The 18,219-nt window shown below is 46.4% G+C and overlaps 2 protein-coding genes across 3 annotated transcripts in view; one reads left to right on the top strand and one right to left on the bottom strand.

Annotated features, from left to right (window-relative positions):
• The first annotated feature begins 1,527 nt into the window (after window positions 1-1,527).
• Window positions 1,528-16,232, top strand: CDADC1 (cytidine and dCMP deaminase domain containing 1). The gene is made up of 9 exons (XM_072359854.1): window positions 1,528-1,679; window positions 5,237-5,331; window positions 7,112-7,289; window positions 8,175-8,753; window positions 9,187-9,236; window positions 9,760-9,929; window positions 10,480-10,669; window positions 11,385-11,445; window positions 13,420-16,232. The coding sequence occupies exons 1-9, from the start codon at window positions 1,595-1,597 to the stop codon at window positions 13,488-13,490; spliced, it is 1,479 nt and encodes a 492-aa protein (XP_072215955.1). The 5' UTR covers window positions 1,528-1,594; the 3' UTR covers window positions 13,491-16,232.
• Window positions 16,222-18,219, bottom strand: part of CAB39L (calcium binding protein 39 like) — a 45,139-nt gene continuing 43,141 nt past the window's right edge. For both annotated transcript variants that reach the window (XM_072359876.1, XM_072359867.1), the window contains one exon: window positions 16,222-17,731. In XM_072359876.1, the coding sequence (XP_072215977.1) occupies window positions 17,552-17,731 (180 nt within the window). In that variant the 3' untranslated portion in view covers window positions 16,222-17,551. The remainder of the gene's footprint in view (window positions 17,732-18,219) is intronic.

The following is an 18,219-nucleotide window of genomic DNA, read 5'->3' on the forward strand; positions in this document are numbered from 1 at the left end:
TCAGCTCCATAAGCCTGGACAGTCAGAGCTCCCAGCTCCAATCCCTAACAACTACGTGCAACCCCTCCTTAAAGTGCATGAGCATGAAGAAGTCACCATCTTACTGGATGGCGGTAGGTTCCTCTTGTTTTAATCAGCATCATTAATTCCTCTTCGTTTGCGTACTTGATTTTAATTATTAGATTAACAGAGATATTTTCATCACTGGCAAAGCGATGAGGCTGCAGGATGCATCTGGTTTTGCCTGACGGAGGTGCAGAAATTCCTGAAGCTTGGCTTGCAAAGATGAAAGAGCAGCTTGTTCTACTGGCACGATCCAAACGAATAGCAGACATTTCCTGTATGAACCAAGGTGTTCAAGAACAGGTTGGATGGGGCTCTGGGCAACCTGATCTAGTAAAGACGTATGTTTGGTGGCCCTGCTAGGCAGGGGGGTTGGAACTACATGATCCTTGAGGTCCCTTCCAACCCGGGTCATTCTGTGATTCTGTGTGATTCTGTGTGATTCTGTGACACTGCTATGCTGGGCACTGGCTGAGGGCTCAACACCACAACTCCTGACAGCCAGCACTCCCTGGAATCTGAGGCCCACGTACCCTCCAGGCTTCTTCTCCCCATTCAGATCTTTGAAATCTGGGTGAGCAGTCCAGAATTAAGCATAGAAATAATGCCAAGTGCAGAATCCATCCTCCTCTCAGAGAAGCATCTGCTGCGCAGTATTAAGATGGAACAGTTACAAGGTGCACAGATACATACCTGCACACACTGTTTTGAGGAGCCCTGTGGTATATCACAGGGAAGTCAGGGTCACTAGCAAAGCCCAGATGCTCCAAGGCACATGCATGGACAAGCAGCTTATACTGGATTCACACAGCTGGGTACAGACTGAATATCAGGGAGTAAGTTCTTTACTATGAGAGTGGTGAGGCACTGGCACAGGCTGTCTAGAGAGGCTGTGGATGTCCCATACCTGGAGGTGTTCAAAGCCAGCTTGGATGGGGCTCTGAGCAGCCTGGTCTAGTATTAAACATGGAGGCTGGTGATCCTGCCTGTGGTGGGGAGGTTGGAGCTTCATGATCCTTGAGGTCCCTTCCAACCTGAGCCATTCTATGATTCTATGATTCTATAAGGTACCTATGTGATGTTGAACATTTCAGGAATGCATTGATTGCTTCTTTATGAAGACATATAGTCGTGGAATGAAGTAAATCCCTTGCTTATGTCACCAGATCTCAAAGTTACTGCATCGCCTCTTTTGGAATCAATAAGAATTATCCGGTTAATTACAACTCATCCTCCTGATAAAATAAAAGGGCAGTTGGACCACAAGGCCAATGTGGTCCAATGTTCATTCGCAGTCGCACAGTCCTATGGTTCTATACTGCAAAGCTCCCACTCCCGGCCTTCCCCACACCCCCTCCGAGTGCCCGCCCCGCCGCGACAAGCCCCGCCCACCTCACCTCCCCGCTTCCCATTGGCCGAAGCACCCGCCCGTCCGCGGTGGTTGCCACGGGGACGTCCGTGCCGCTCCTCCGCTCTGAGGGGAGGAGCGGCGGCGCTATGGGGGCGGGGCGAGCGGCGGGCACCGGCACCGATGCACGGCGCGGACGAAGAGGAGGAGGCGGCGGCGAGGGGGCCGCGAGTGAGCGCGGCGGGCACGCAGACCGACAGCATGGCCGGTGAGCGCCGCCACGCGTCCGCCGCCGGGCGCACTGGGGCTGGGCGGGACGCCGTGAGGGGCGAGCGGCCGCTAACGGCCGGACTTAGCGTGCGGCCTGCGGCTGGGGGCCGCTGCGTGCCGAGAGGGAGCGGAGAGAGACTTGTTGGCAGGACGGGTTTGGGCTGCTCCTGCTCCGTGCTGTGAGGAACCGCCCTGCTGAAAGGCGCTGAGGGCCTGCGGCCTGTCCAGAGGGGGGCAGCTGAGCTGTGAAGATGTGAAGCATAGGGGAGCGTTATAGGGTCCTATAGGTATACGGTCCTATAGGTATACGGTCCTATAGGTATACGGTCATAGCTATTGTCAGTGGAGCTGTGTCCAGGCGGGAGATGGTCATGAGTGATGTCCTACACGGATCCGTGCTGGGACTGGTGCTCTTTAACACCTCTCTCAATGGGACTGAGTGTACCCTCAGCAAGTTTGATGCTGAGGGCAGGCTGAGTGGTGCAGTTGATGCAGTAGAAAGAAGGGATGTCATGCAAAGGGACTGGGATAGGCTTGTCAAGTGCGACGTGTTGCACTTAAACTGTGATAGGAGTACAATTTGGGAGATGGACTCATTGAGAGCAGCCCTGGGGAGGACAGCTTAAGGGTCCCGGTGGGTGAGAAGCTGTACATGAGCCAGCAGTGTGTGTTTGCAGAAGGCCAGCTGTGTTCTGGGCTGCATCAACAGAGGGGTGGCAGCAGGGAGACGGAGGGGATTGTCCTCCGCTGCTCTGCCCTTGTGAGGTCCCATCTGCAACCAGACATGGGGACCCCAACACGGGAAGGGCACAGAGCTGTTGGAAGTGGCCCAGAGGAGGGCCACAAAGATGCTCAGAGGGCTGGAGCATCCTCTCCTATGAAGAAAGGTTGAAGAAGTTGGGCTTGTTCAGCCTGGAGAAGGCTGTGAGGAGACCTCATTGCGGCCTTCCATTACTTGAAAGGAGCTTATAAGCAAAAGGAGAACTGGCTGTTTACACAGGTTGAGTGTGATAGGATGAAGGGGAATGGCTTTAAAGTAAAAGAGGGGAGACTTAGTTTAGATATGAGGAAAAAAATCTTTAGTCACAGATGGTGAGGCCCTGGCATAGCTGCCCAGAGAAGCTGTGGATCCCCCATCCCTGGTTGTGTTGAAGGCTGGGTTGGATGGGACCCTGGGCAGCCTGAGCTGCTGGGTGGCACTGTCCGTGGCAGGGAGTTGGAGCTTAATGATCTTTGAGGTCACTTCCAACCTAAGACATTCTATGATCATTTAGTCTGGAGAAGAGGAGGCTGAGGGGAGATCTTATCATTCTCTACAATGACCTGAAAGGAGGTTGTGATGAGGTGAGTTTTGGCTTCTTTTCCCAGGTAACAGATGAGAGTGAATGACCTTAAGCTTTGCTCAGGGGGATTCAGGAAGAATATTAGGGACGATTTGTTCTCAGAAGGAGCAGTGAGACGTTGGAACAGACTGCCCAGGGAAGTGGTGGAGTCCCCATCTCTGAAAGTGTTGAAGAACCGTGTAGATGTGGCACTGAGTGGTGTGGTTAATGGGCTGGCGGTTGGACTGAATGGTTGTAGTGGTCATTTCCAGCCTTAAGTGCCTCCAGCATTGTCCTTCACAGCCTGCTCTCCATAAACACACACTGCCCCACTGCAGCGAGGTCTTTGACCTGCAGGAGGAAAATCGTGTCTTGTGTTCCCTATCTTAATAGGGAAATGGAGGCTTTGATGCCTTCATTTGATCGGAAGAGAGCATGCCTGGCTTTGTTTTCATTAGCTCATTATCCATGAGATGAGGCCAACCCCTGCATTAACCACAACCTCCCCTGAGCCTCCTCCAGACTGAACAGTTCCCTCCACTGCTCCCCATCAGATTTGTGCTCCATACCCTTCACAGCTTCGCTGCCCTTCTCTAGACACACTCCAGAGCCTCAGTGTCTTTCTTTGTAGTGAGGGGCCCAAAGCTGAACACCAATATCAAGGTGCGGCCTCACCAGTGCTGAGTACAGAGGGACAGTCACTTTCCTTGCTCCTCCTGACTGCACTATTGCTGCTACCAGCGAGGATACGGTTGGCCTTCTTGGACACCTGGCCACCAATATTCACATGCTACTTGCGGAGCACATTGCTAGCAAGCATGTCTGATGGGCTCGCGATGGGTCGCTCATAGTGTTTGTGTGTGGTGGGGGGAGGGTGGCCCCAGCTGTGCAGCCCAAGAAGTGTGAGATCAGGTGGTACTACTAAGAGTACAAAATGAGCCCCAAAATCCCTAAAATGTTCTTCCCTTCCACTGCATAAATGCAGTCTGGAAATGGTATCCCAGTCATGGGTTGCATGCGTTTTAACTGCTGTCCTAAACGCTTGGGTTCACAGCTCTATCATTAGACTAACCTTCTCCCTTGCCAGCAGTCATGTGAGACTCAAAGCAGCACAAGGTGTTTGGTGGTGATTCTTTGCTACCCTTTAGTTACCCAGTCACGGCGAGAGGTTTCATTATTATTGTTAAAACCTAAGCAAAATGTCATCAGACTTCACAGGTTTCTCCATAGCTGGTGTGACTGCAAGGCTGCACAGTGGCACGTGCTGTTACGCAGAGGGTGTCAGTGTAAGACCATAATACGTGCTGGGAGAGCTGTCCATGTGGTGAGCCTGCAGCTGAGTCATATGTCTCACATTCCTGGAAGCATCTGTGAATCATTTGATAACGTGAACTTCAGTTCTGTGGGGTCTGCTCTGCGCCTCGTGCTTTTCAGTTTTGAGTAGAATTAACTTGCTGCAAACATTCTGGGTTCATTTACTTTCCTGAAGAGGGCTGCGAATTTGGCTGTTATCATAGCAGAAAGGATGCTAATATGGTTTCTGCAGCAGCCAAAGTGGAAAATGTTCTTCAGAACTTTTGTTTGTGTCTGAGGAAAGCCTTTCTTTTACCTACAGGCCGGTTAGAAGGCTCTGACAGTTGGGATTGATGTTGGGAAAAGTATTTATTAAAGCATTAAAGCTGTTAGCTCTCATCATAAGCAAAGTCTTGCTGCATTATAGCACTTCTATATCATTTCATAGAACAGAAACTTAGACGTCTCGCTAATGAAAAGTGAGGAAATTTGTACGATGTAGAACTTGTGCCAGGTTTGTTTTTCCTTTCTGGAAGCCTGGATGTTTCTGAAAGAAATAGGATCTGGTAGCATAAAAGGAAAGAGAGGCAAGGTACTGCTCAGGCAGTTGGCCATGTCTTGGTGGTCTGATCTACTGCTTGATCAGTCTGGTGGCTGGCAGCCCTGCCTGTGGCAAGGGAGTTGGAATTTGGTGATGCTTGAGGTCCCTTCCAACCCAAGCCATTCTATGATGCCTCTAGCTCTGGTTGTGTTCTTCCTGGCAAATTTATCTCCTAGCCTAGGCAAGAAACATGGAATCTGGTGTGTCACTTTGGAAGGGTTGCTAGCATTTACTCTGTGGCACCTCTGTGACTAGGATATCCGTCTTAGTTATTAAAACAGTATCATTTTTCTTTGTAAATACTCATGAATAACTATTTCTTTTTTCTTCTACTGGCAGGTCAAATACCCAGGCTTTCTAAGGTCAATCTTTTTACTTTGTTCAGTCTCTGGATGGAGCTGTTTCCTTCTGCCGAACAACAGAAGAAATCGCAGGTAAAATATCAGAGCTTACTGTTAATTGGTCTTTCTGAATGCTAACAGCTTTGTAACCTAACTATTCCATACAGAACAGATAGTCCAGAAAGAAAAAGCTGATGGGTTTTTTTTTTTGGAGCTTACTTAGAGATGGAAGAAAATGTGGTGAGAGGAAAACAGCAGAGCAGTTCAACTACCTGCTGTTTGTCAATAAACTTGAAAGGCAAGACATAACCCCGAGGGATGAAGCAAACAGTAAAGAATGCTGGTGGGTATTTTGAAAAGCATAACAGTGGAAACATGGTACATACTGTGCATTCCTTAGTATCCGCTGGTTGTATCACTAAGATCAGCGTGACTGATGATGTAGTCCTTAAAATGACAGTGTTTATGGTTGTAGAGAAGTTTTCTTGTGCGGTGTGCGCAGAACTACTCAGAACGTTTGTTGATCAAGAGCTTGTAGGTAACTACTTTAGTTACAAAAGCATCCTCCAGAATGAGTCTTCTGTATAGCTGCCAGTGACACGTCAAAGTCCAGGGGTGTTTGCAGAGTGTCCTGGAACAGGGAGTCTTCATTTGTAGTCAGAGTTCTTATTATCCTCTTTAAAATGATTACTTCTTTGTGCACGGCAGACCCATGTGCTGAGATGCATCGCACATATATCAACCAGGACGAGAAAAGGTATGATCATAACTTGAGTGACAAGTAGTTTTTGGAGGGCAGTACTGTGTGTCCCAGTTTGATTGCTGAGGGGTAGATGAACACTATAGTGACTTCAAATGTAGTTTGAAATGTAGTGATTCAGTTAGGAAAGGCACGTGGGCCCTATGGGGGGCTTTGGTACAGCCTTATCTCTGTAACCACAACAAAATTCATTAGTTTACAGCCAAACATTTGGATTACAGCTGGACTGCATAATGAGGTCTGTTTAGCAGGCATCATCAACAGGATCAGGAACGGCTGTTTACAAGGGTGGATAGTGATATGACAAGGGGGAATGGTTTGAAACTGAGAAAGGGGAGGTTTAGGTTAGAGATTAGAAGGAAGTTTTTCACTCAGAGGATGGTGACGCACTGGAACAGGTTGCCCAAGGAGGCTGTGGATGCCCCATCCCTGGAGGCATTCAAGGCCAGGCTGGATGTGGCTCTGGGCAGCCTGGTCTGGTGGCTGGCAACCCTGCACATAGCAGGGGGTTTGAAAGTCAATGATCGTTGTGGTCCTTTTCAACCCAGGCCATTCTATGATTCTGTGATCAAAGTAGCCGGTATTCAGATTCCTCGCAACATGTAGGATGTAAGAGCTCTTGTCAATGATTTGCAGGCTTTTTCCTATGAAGCTTATTTAGAACCACAATTAATTTCTATGAATGAAAAACCAGAAATAAAACCAGAGAACCAATTGGATCCCAGGATGATCGGGATTAAGATAGAAGCTGAAATCATCAGCACTTACAGTAGGTGAATGATTGAGAGAGGCTTTAAGTTTAGTTGATGGAATTTTCTGCTCAGCTCCTGAGTTTTCTAATGAGTAAAACTATGGCCAGAATAATTACAGGAATTGGTGACAAGTCTTGGTGTGAAGTTTGACAGAGACAATACCCTAATTCTGAGGTGTTAAAATCCACGTATAGGCACCACCGCTGCTTAGTGGAAATACAACAGAGGTTATTTAATGATCCATATCAACATTTGGACTGGGGAGGAATGTACTCCATTCCTGGTTGATGAGTTTTGCCCAGGGAAAAGCTGTAAGATCCCTATGGGCGTAATGCTGATAATCATGCATTGTTTTCTACAGGTAAAGAAGAGCGGTCTGGTGGTGGTGAAAAACATGACGATTATTGGTCTTCATTGTTCCAGTACAGACCTGCACGCTGGTCAGATTGCGCTCATTAAACATGGATCGAGACTTAAAAACTGTGATCTTTACTTTTCCAGAAAACCGTGTTCAACTTGCTTAAAAATGATTGTAAATGGTAAGCGCCGATTGCAGTGGAGTGGGAATAAATGTTACACTTGCCATTGGTGGTGTCAGAACACCCGTTTTCTCTTTGATTATCCTTGTTGTGAGTGCTGGTTGGCAGCTTATGGAAGCCTGCCCTGTTATTTTCCACAGTACTGAATGTGCACTTCCTGAATGTGATGATCAAGATAGTAGGGTTTGCTAATAGGACAGTATTTCTTTATGCAACCACTCTTGTTTGTGGTGCCTGTCTCTCACGTGGGTGGGATGCGGCGCTGAGTTCTGACACACCCATTGCACTCTCCCAGAACAACCCTAGGCTTGATGAGCAGATCTAGATCACTTCATTTTTAACTTGTCCTCTCGTTGCGTGTTAGTGGCACAGCATAAACGCTGTGCAGAAATCACAAGGGAGTACTTTGAGGCTTCCTTTTTCCAAGTGAGATGAAGACTAGACAGCTTATTCACTTCCTGATGCAGGATCTGCTGCTACAGCCCTGCTGTAAGTTTTAGATTTGAATCTCAGCAGCAGTTTCTATCATCACCGACTCTTTTATGCATTGGCAATGTGTCTGCTATAGGTAAGATGCAAAATTATGCTGCCACAAAGATGTTAGAACTTAAGAAACTTCTGTTTTTGTTAATGATGTGGTTGGACGTGATGATCTTCAAGGTCTTTTCCAACCTGGGTAGTTCTATGATTCTATGATCTGGTTATCAAATCAGGTTAGCTCTTGATACTGGCACCTACTAGCGTTTTTATTGCCCAGCCACAACTTACACAACACTTGGGGCCTAACAAGACTAAAAACATGGTTAGGCAATAATGTATTGATTTCGAGGTTCGTGTCCCACTACATTTAAATGGCTCCTTTTTCTGCTTTATCTTCTCTTCCAGCTGGGGTGAGCAGGATTTCTTACTGGCCTGCAGATCCTGAAATCAGCTTGCAGAGTGAGGCATCCAACCCTGTGACGACCGGCGATGCAAAGCTCGATGCCAAAGCAGTGGAAAGGCTGAAGTCAAACAGTCGTGCTCGGGTGTGCGTGTTACTTCAGCCCTTGGTGTGCTACATGGTGCAGTTTATTGAAGAAACTTCCACCAAGCTTGATTTTATTCAAAAAATAGCAAAATCTCAGCCTGACTTTAATACTGACTTTTATACCGTGTGTAGGCAAGAGAGGATAAAAGAGTATGAAAGTTTATTCCTGATTTCAAATGAGGAAACACACAAGCAAATATTGATGACCTTAGGACTGGAGAACCTCTGTGAAAATCCGTACTTCAGCAATCTTAGGCAAAACATGAAGGATCTGGTCTTGGTCTTGGCCACAGTGGCTGCCAGTGTCCCTGTCTTTGGTTGCTTTGGATTTTACAGCAATGAACCACAGCCAACAAATGAAACGTGCCATCAGGGTTTGCCCCAGGAGATTGCAAGGCATTGTATGGTACAAGCCAGGCTGCTCGCCTACCGGACAGGTGAGTCGTTACAGCAGGGGGATAGGAACAGATGTTGTGTGAGTGAGTTCCTGATTATTTCAGTCTTGCTTCTTCCATTACATTTCCTAGTTTGAGTATTACCGTGTATTTAAGGAATGGCAGCAATTAAATAATAAATACAAGGTTTTGTTGGTTTGCAATTTAAGATCATCGTGCTGGTCTGCATGTGTTCTTGGCACATGTATTCCTGCATACGTATTGGTTGCTTCTCAGCATCTGTCAAAAAATGGCCTTCCTGTTGAAGCACCCCCCAGTTTTTGCAGTAGACTCTCAAGACTTTGAAACTCTTGGTCTCCCTGCATTCCTTTCTCCTGTCCACAGAACAACCTTACTCTAGGATGTAGTATATTAGAGTGTATATAACTTACGAGTATATTATTTGTTATTTACTGCTAAAATTTATGTGTTTTAGAGGATCATAAAACAGGAGTCGGAGCTATTATTTGGGCAGAAGAAAAATCAGTAAGTATTTTAAAAGTTGCCTTCTCTTGCCCTCACAATTCAGACACTGGAATCTGCTTTGGCCTTGTGTTTCTTTTACTTTGCAGTGTGGGTAAACGTTTGAACCCGTGTGTAAACTTGTACACATGTGCAGTGCTGTAGAAAGCCCTGTACTTCTCACTATTTGGTACCTAACTTTTCACTGCTTATGTTCTCAAGATGAAAGAGAAGTATAAATCAGTTCAGTAAGTGCCACGGTGTATCTGCTTCCCTAGTTGTCAGTATTCCAGGTGATCAAACCCTTTACACTTTTTGTTCCCACTATCAGTATGACTTGATAGAAGGGAATCCTTTAGAGCCCAGTGCAGTCTGTTGTCTGTGGTGTTGCAGTTTGCCTGGGTGGCTTCATGGAACATCTCTGTGCAGACATGTAGCAGTTGGCTGAGTTCTTCTAACTGCTTTAACTTGGCATTAATGCTTGCTTACAATGCTTGCATACCCTCAACATACATCTCAACATTTCATAATTCACTTACTGTTGCAGAGAAGCTGTGATGGAACAGGAGCAATGTATTTTGTAGGCTGCGGTTACAACGCTTTTCCTGTTGGATCTGAATATGCTGATTTTCCGCACATGGATGACAAACAAAAAGATCGTGAAATCAGGAAGTTCAGATACATCATACATGCTGAGCAGAACGCCTTGACCTTCAGGTAATGAGTTGATTTTTACCACCAAAAAGAATTAGACAACAGTTCAGCAACAGTTTCATGACAGAAGCATGATGTCACTGAGAAGAAATGTGGATTGTGGTGTGGATTGCAGTCCCTGTCTTGTTTATACTTATGGGGCAGAGCATGGGTGTGCTCAGACACAGTCAGCTGTGGGGTTTCTTCAGGCAGAATCTAAATGAACTTGGTTTTGAAAGGATATTCACTCCGGTGTGTGGCAGCCATCTTTCAAATGTAAGCCACTGCTTCTGGTTCCTGCTAGATCTGTGCCATAACCTGAAATCTGTGAGCATGGCAGTTGTTGAGGCTCCTGACACTGTATGTGATGTGTCTGGAAAGATAAGAGGGGCATTTCATCCACAGGTAGTAAAACCAATCCAGGTGGTGTTGTGCACTCCTGCACTCAAGCAGGAATAAGCTGATGGTGAGAGCAGGTGCTAGATAGCAAAACGCTCCTTTGTTTCTTCCTGTTGTCACCATTCAAAACTATGATGATGTAAATTGTGAAATTCTGTTTTCTGACTGCTTGTAGGTGTCGAGAAATAAAGCCAGATGAGAGAAGCATGATATTTGTGACAAAATGTCCTTGTGATGAATGTGTCCCTTTAATCAAAGGGGCTGGCATCAAGCAAATCTATGCAGGAGACATTGATGCTGGAAAAAAGAAAGCAGACATTTCATATATGAAATTTGGTGAACTGGAGGGTGTAAGCAAATTTACTGTAAGTATATGAAGCATGTGTTATGTACAAAAACCTGCGGGTAGCATTAGGAGGGTGGAGTGAGCAGTCGCCATACGCCAGGTGGTGGGGCTGAGTGTGCCTGTTTTCTGGGATGTCATTAACTTGCAGTTTGCCCTCAGACTTGTGGCTGCCTGTTGACATGGCAGTTCACCATGCTGATCTTTTTCTAGCTCACAGTGAACAATGGAAGGTTACTTCTTTCTCCCCTTGCTTTTTCTTTTGTATTCTGGAATAGCTGAGGGGTCTGGAGCACGAATTCTATGAGGAGCAGCTGAGGGAGCTGGGATTGTTTAGTGCGGAGAAGAGGAGGCTCAGGGGAGCCGTCATTGCACTGTACAACTTCCTGATGGGAGATTGTTATGAGGAGAGGCTTGGCCTCTTCTCCCAGGCAACAAACAGGACCCAAGGAAATGGCTGCAAGTTGTACCAGAGGAGGTTTAGATTAGACATAAGGAAAAAGCTTTTTCTCTCAGAGAGTGGTCAGGCACTGGAATGGCTGCCCAGGGAGGTGGTGGAGTCGCCATCCTTGTCAGTGTTCAAGAGGTGTCTGGATGAGGAGCTCCGAGATGTGGTTTAGTGGCTTGTGGTAGCAATGGTAATGGGAGGACGGTTGGACGAGATGATCTTGTAGGTCCTTTCCAACCTTGTGATTCTATGATTCTATTAAATAAACTTTTTTTTCTTCTTTTACCAGTGGCAACTAAATCCATGCCATCCTAACGCTGTTGAATTCCATGATCCCACAACGAGGGAAAGTAAGTGTTTTTTTCATTGAAGTGTTTTATGACTGAAGTCTGTAAGTAAGTTCAAGCTTTAAACAAACCTGAATTCCTCTGGGGATTGATTTCAGTTAGTTACATTTTTGTGTGAACGCTTCTCTAAACTTTCCGAATAGGTGAACTGATGGTAAGTCAAAAATCTAAGTTTGTTTTAACAAATGCTTGGCACTTGCACACAGAACAAAATCTACTAACGCTATCGTTAAGATCATTTCAGGCTATGTTACCATGTTTTATATCGTCTTCTATGAAGACTTTAAAGGACTTGGAGTGCCATTCTTCTCAGAAGAAATTGGACTCTGAGTCACCTAAATGAAGAACCTACAGCATTGTTTTTCAGTGAACGTTTATACATACATTATTTCTTCCCTTTGTTTTTGTTATCTCTGAAGATAACTGGGGCACGGGCCCCCAAATCCTTGTCTGCCTGCACCCTTGTAGGAAGGGAGCTGCCACCTTCTGAAAGCAGTGCGTTATGCTGAAGCCTTTGTGTGCCACAGAGGGGTCCTACCACTGGCATGTACGTAGGTCGCTCTGAAAGTAATGCCTCCTATTTATTTCCACAGAAACTACAACAGATACAAAGAACACACTTTGACAAAGCAAAACCTCATCTACAAAACACTCCTTTTTCAACATAGTCACCATGATTAGCTGCGTATTTTCATCAGCAATGAACAAGAGCCTGCATGCTGTGTTTGTAATAATCTGTACCGGAGGAGTTGAGCACTATTTCACAGCTGCTATGATGGCACCATTGCTAGGAAAATGTTGCCCACGCAGCCTATCTTTCATCAACAGATAGAAGTCAGAATGTGTCAAATCTGGACTACACAGTGGGTGTAATAGGACAATTCAGCCAAGGCTGCCAATTTGCTCCGCACTCTTCAAACTGGGGCCTGGTTTGGCCCCAGTTGCAAAAGAAAATTTCACTTCTCTGGAAATTCAAGCCTTCAGCTTAGTCAGTGTCACAGTGTAGTGGTTGCAGCATCCTGGTTTCTCTGAGTTCCAGGAAATCCAGAAGGATCACGCCTTCCCTTTCCCAAAAGACAGCATACATCATCACTTTGTGCTCCATGGGCTGTATCTCAAACATTCAGCAGGCATCATTGGGTCAGTGAGTGAGGTTTTTTCTGCATGGAGGACACAACTTTTCTCCATATGCACTTCCATGTGAGATGCGTTGTGTCAGAGTGCCCCACACAGCAACAGAATGGAATGGGACATTGGTGGGAACGTTCATCCTCTACTGCCACACCTCCAACATCCACCTCTAACATTGTGGGCCAGCACAGTAAGATAGGAGGCATTACTTTCGGGGCACCTGTGGTACTATCAGCCACCAGTCCTTAAAATGTTTCTCAGCCTGAGGTGAAAACCATATGGAAAAGTAAGTTAAATGATTTCTGTGCTTCAGGCAGAAAAGGCGGAGAGCTGGCAGTAGCTCCAATCTATGATTACTGCGCTAGGAGCATAAACAAGACTGCAGGTGTTTTTGTAGCATATGAATAGCTACATACCACAAGCTGATTCCTACCAGGTAGAGAGCTGTTGGGAAGCCTCTTCCCAGCTATTTCCTTACAGGTGTGGGAAGAAAGAAAGAGGGAAGGCTTCAGGGTGGTGTTTAGTAATCACTGCATAATGTCAGGGTGTGTTTGTCCCTCTGTGTCATAATGGGTTTCAGCTGGAGAAAGATTCACCCTGTCTGCCTTCTGACACCTTTTTAACAGGGTTCATTTCTGTGGCAGTGTTTCCTTTGGGATGGAATGCTTCTGTTCTCAACGCTGAACTGTTTTCATTTGTTCTCATTCTGCAACGTGTTCCTCTTCATGGGAACAAAGACAACCTCTTCCAACCCTACCCACCGTCACCCCAGTGTGCCTGCATGTGTTGAGTATTTAGACCATGCTCCTCTTGCATTAACGCTTCACTTCTGTTTTTTTTCTCTAGATGGAGTTCAGAAGACAAAATCAATAGATGACCAGCAGCACCAGAACAAGAAGCTGTGTCTTGGTCACTGATGAATAATCACTTAAGCACTTCTGCATTCTTGCTCTGTGCTTTTTATAACGCAGCCTGTTTGCACTTTGAAATAACGAAGGATTTTATTTATTGTTTGGAAAGTGATTTTTAGAACAAGTTTATTTATGATGCTTTGAATGTTTTACGGAATTACTTGAAGGTCTTTTTTAATTTAGAAATTCCTGGGGGGAAAAAAAAATGCTGCTTGTATTTTCTATGAAAGTAATTGGGTGGCAGATCGTTGTTAATGCATAAAAACAAATACTGACATTTGTTGCTGGTAGATCAGAGCAATAATAAAGTATTCTCTCTTGGCTTGGGGTAGGGACTGAGGGAATGAATTCCTAAGTTCTGGGTTAGCAGAATGCAGAAATAAGCTGTGGTTCAAGTAGAGTAGGCAAAGGAAGCTCCAAGAAGATGGTAGACAAATCATCACTTGTAACTAGCCCAGCACGTGGCTTTTGCTTCTCAGTCCACTTGTGTGTAATGGAGACACTGCCACTGGGACAGAAATGGGTGTTAGATAAGTGACTGGGAGATGTTCTGTCTCTCGTATACAACTTCTTCCAACTACCATGGCAGCACAGCTGTTTTCTTCTGTGGTTCTTGCAGTGCAGCGGTGTGTTCTTTGTGCTTCCTCAAGCACATTCTATCTGAATTAATCTAAACTTTTGCTGCCATCCTTAAAACCAATTGTGTCCTGCTGTAGTTTCTCTTTGTTCCTAGCAGGTTTTGGTTAGCAGAGCTGTGATGGGACAGCATGCAAAGCAGCGTAAGCATAGCATTAATTGCAGAGAGACTGTTCTCACCCAAGCTGGTCCTACAATGTAAGGTAGCTTCTTGATGCTCACAACTGCAGCAAGGAGCTGAGATTCTTTATGGCCCATCAGATAAGTTCATATCAGAACGGAGGAATGCTTGTATCCTTTTACCACCATGAGAATTTCCTCTTAGTGAAGCTGGAGGGAGCGCTTACTCTCAGTCTGGTGAAGCTGAAGACAGCCTTGGGCTGCTGGGTGCTGCTGTGTGCAGTCAGCAGCAGCAATCTTGCCAGGCAAGTGGACAATCTCCACCACCACTGCTGCGCTTTCCCAGGACCAGGGTGAAAATACAACCCTGTTTGTCAACCAAGGGAAGGGTGGTGAAATCCACATCACACCTCAAGAAAGTGCATCTGCACAGCAGCTCTTGAGGAAGTATCTGAACTGCCACTTCTCTGACTGAACTGCCACCAGGTCTTGTGGTCCAGAGCACAGAGGATGATTTTCTTCCTCATCAGGTTTCATGGCTTGTAACTTCCATTTGAGGTTAAAGTTGGATATGGGTGCTTCACAAGCAAGACTGTCATCATCATCTGTTTTAAATCCAATCTTTTACTTTGTCATCCTGTTTCCCTTCCATTTCTTGTAAGCATCCTGTGTTAGAGCGATTACTCTTGGCTTTTCCTACAGATTAGAAGAACACTGCCAAGATTAAAGCACCCCTGTACCCTGAAACCTTCGTGTTTCCATCATCCATCGGCTGTGCTTGAGGTAGAAGCAGGGAAAAAAAGAGGTGCAGGTTTAAGGCCTCTTGAGGTTTCATCCTCATCAGTCGGCTGGTATCAGAACAGGGAAAGAAGTCTGTGTCTTTATGGGAACGGCTGAGATGGAAAAGTCCCTGGAAGGTGGTGGGTGGCCTGGGAACAGTACGCACCAAATACCGCACACGTGAAGTAACTGCGCTGCAGTGGATGCCGCTGGTAACCTTCACGAGGAGCTCAGATTTTACCTTCAGTTTTTATTGATGTTTTTTTTTTTTAAAGGAATTTTTGTATAAAACTTTCCGTGAAACCTGGAATTGCTTCTAAGGCTGAAGGCTTGCAAGTCTGACCTGCTGTCACGCCATCTTTGGGCAGACACCTCCAGAGCTTCTCAAATGCCTGCAGGCTCTGATGATCCACATGACTCTGCTTTGTCTCCTGCTGGGATTGCAGAGTAGGAAGAACATGAGCGGGGTGTTCTCTGAACCCCACAGGCTGTGCAGGCACTGCTGTGCATCTCATCCTGCCCAGGGGAGGCGCGCGAGGTCGGGCATCTCCTGCAGTGCTTCTGCAAACGAACTGTTTGTTACTTACTTCCAAAGAAGAATGTATTTAAAGTTAAGAAATGTAAATGCTTTATATTTTATATACACATATGACGTTTCTGTATGCGTTTCGGGTCCCTTTTCCATTAGTTTCAGAGCAGCCCTTTCAATTGCAGGTATGAGCTACTGCTAACAGTTTGGCCTCTTGACCGAGAATTACAGAAATTCTCTGCTCCTTGTTTGCCTTACAGCAAAAGATGTTTTCTGCTAATAAACGATTCCGGCAGTAAGTACTGAAGTGTATTGCTGAGCTGCAGATAGAACATTTGGCTGTCATTGCCTGGACCCGGTAAGCAGCATCGCTTGGAGACTGGAAAGGCAAAGCTGTGCCCGGGCCGTGAATGAGTGAACCAAAAGAGACGGCAAATAACATCTTCAGCTCGACATTCCCACTGTTATTTCAGCAGGGGGTGCCCCCAGCTGCCGTGAAACAGCAGCCGGGCAGATTCTGCTCGTGCAAACACTGGCAGTGGGTATCGCCTCCTGCTGCAGCCAGACCACAGCCTGGGGCGCCAGGAGAAAGACAGAAAGAATTTGGCACCACGCAGCCTGGCTCTCCCAAAGGGCAAGAGGGTGGGAAAAAAAAGACAACAGTCATAGAGATACGGCTTAATCGGTAATCATGCCTTTAATAGCTCGTAAATATTGTCTTTTTAAATTCCAGGCGACTAATTAGTGCATTTTGGTGTGTATATCTGGCATCTGAGGGAAAAAAAAACAAACCAATACAAACCCAGGACTCCACAATCTGTTCAGTTTCATCCATTTTCTATAGCACATAAATAAAAGTATCAGTCACCCCCAATATGCAACAGTTTTGTGAAGGAAAAAGCCTTGCTCCACTTCCACACCTGAGTTTGGCCTTCCTACCTGAAGCATCAGCGCCAGCTTTGGCTGCAAAACGGCCTTACAACAAACAGGGCAACTCAGGGCTTCAGCTGGCAAGAACAACTCAAGACATTTCCACTCCTGGCTTTCAATCTCTACATCCCAATGAAGCCCCAGAGAACACCTTCATTCCCACTGGAAAATAAAAGACCCCACGCTGTCCCAACACACCCAGAAAACACTGTGTTGATCACAGAGCTTATCCGACTTCGAATGTGGGCAGGGCAATGATTGCCCCTGCGGAACCTGAACCCATGTGTGAATGACCAGGGATAGAAAACACCGGGTAAGCAGCAGCCTTTGGGCTGCTCCAAGGCCTCCACCTGAGCACTCAACCAACGCTATAAGAGCAGCTCACAGCAGCCCCAGGGCCACACGGCAGCTCACACCAAGGCCACGTCTCACCAAGAGAGGTGCTCCTGCCAGGCACCCTGCAGTGCGTGATTCTACACGGCCAGGTGCCTTCATCCAACATCCCCAGCACAGACTGAACAGAAAACCTCTGCTCTAGGATTAAAGAAACCTTAAAGACGAGAACACAAAAGCAAAGGGAAAACGTGACTGTTTGGGCTAAAAAACCCAGAATCTGTAACTGCTGTTAACTCCAGAGACAAATGTACTCTTTCACAGTCGTGTGTGTGCGCAGCACTCAAAGACACAGCTATGGGTGCAGAGGGAAAGCATCGGCCCACAGGAGCTCCTCGTGTGCTCGCCAACGTGTGAGCCTGCCCACAGAGATAAGCTAAGAGGTTTGTCCTGCTGGAGCACAAATGGAAATGTGGCAGAGCGGCTTGTGGTGCAGAGGGATTCTAAACTGACATAAATAATTCTAGTCTTGATTAAAAAGAATATATTATTCTAGGTTGTTTTTTTTTCTTTTAGTTTCCATGTAAAACCCCTCTACTCTTTGACATCTAGGAACAAAGACAAAATAAAAAACCCAGGCACTTGCTGTGCCTTCTCAAGCACTATTGTGGTGTTTAAGGGACGCTGAGGAACTTAGCCGATGAGATTAATGCCTACAGTGCAAAATGAGGGGAGTCCTTCAGGCCGTCGGCTTCTTCAAGTCTCGGATTTGCTTGATCAGGTAGTTCTTCTCATCGGTGAACTGCTCGTCATCCGTCCTCTCTTTCTGGAAATTGCTCAGAAACTCGATGAGCTTGGGTTGGTTTTTCAACAGGATCTCCACGATGGGCTGCGTTTTGTTTGGACTGGCCACAAAAACCTGCATGCACACAAAGAGGGAGAGGAGCCGTCAGTCACAGCGCTGCCCCCGGCCACTGCTCCCCAGCCACGCGGGCTGGCAGAGCAGCACTGCACACACCTTGTCCCAGGGCACAGAGCTAAGGACGCATTGGTTCAATGCAACCTGGAGCAGAGCTGCGTGTGGTATCATTTCCCCTCCGTTCTACTCCTTGTTGATAAAGCGCTTGATTGCAAACCCAGCTGTTGAGAGCGGGCTGTCCATTCTCAGCCTCCCCCACATGCAAGTCTTACGACATTCGTTAATTATAAGTAGAATGGAAAAGCTCCATGTCAGCTTTGATATCCTTTCCATACTAACCCAGGCCTAAAATTAGCCTCACCAGCTTTGTTTTGGTTTGGAAGACACGTCAGAGGCTCTGCTTCCCCCGGCCTAATCCGATCCCGGCAGCATGGAAATTTACAGCAGGCAGAGCAGCACTGCGGGTGCACCCAGCTCTGGTCTGCCCT

The sequence above is a fragment of the Excalfactoria chinensis genome, chromosome 1 (genome assembly GCF_039878825.1).
Source record: "Excalfactoria chinensis isolate bCotChi1 chromosome 1, bCotChi1.hap2, whole genome shotgun sequence".
Taxonomy (NCBI): Eukaryota; Metazoa; Chordata; class Aves; order Galliformes; family Phasianidae; genus Excalfactoria; species Excalfactoria chinensis.

What these genes read in the sequence shown, in the direction of transcription:
- CDADC1 (XM_072359854.1), top strand. Translation starts at nt 1,595, where the DNA reads ATGCACGGCGCGGACGAAGAGGAGGAGGCGGCGGCGAGGGGGCCGCGA. An exon ending in GCAGACCGACAGCATGGCCG is followed by an intron (nt 1,680 to 5,236) that starts GTGAGCGCCGCC and finishes TTCTACTGGCAG; the next exon opens with GTCAAATACCCAGGCTTTCT. An exon ending in GCTGCTCGCCTACCGGACAG is followed by an intron (nt 8,754 to 9,186) that starts GTGAGTCGTTAC and finishes TATGTGTTTTAG; the next exon opens with AGGATCATAAAACAGGAGTC.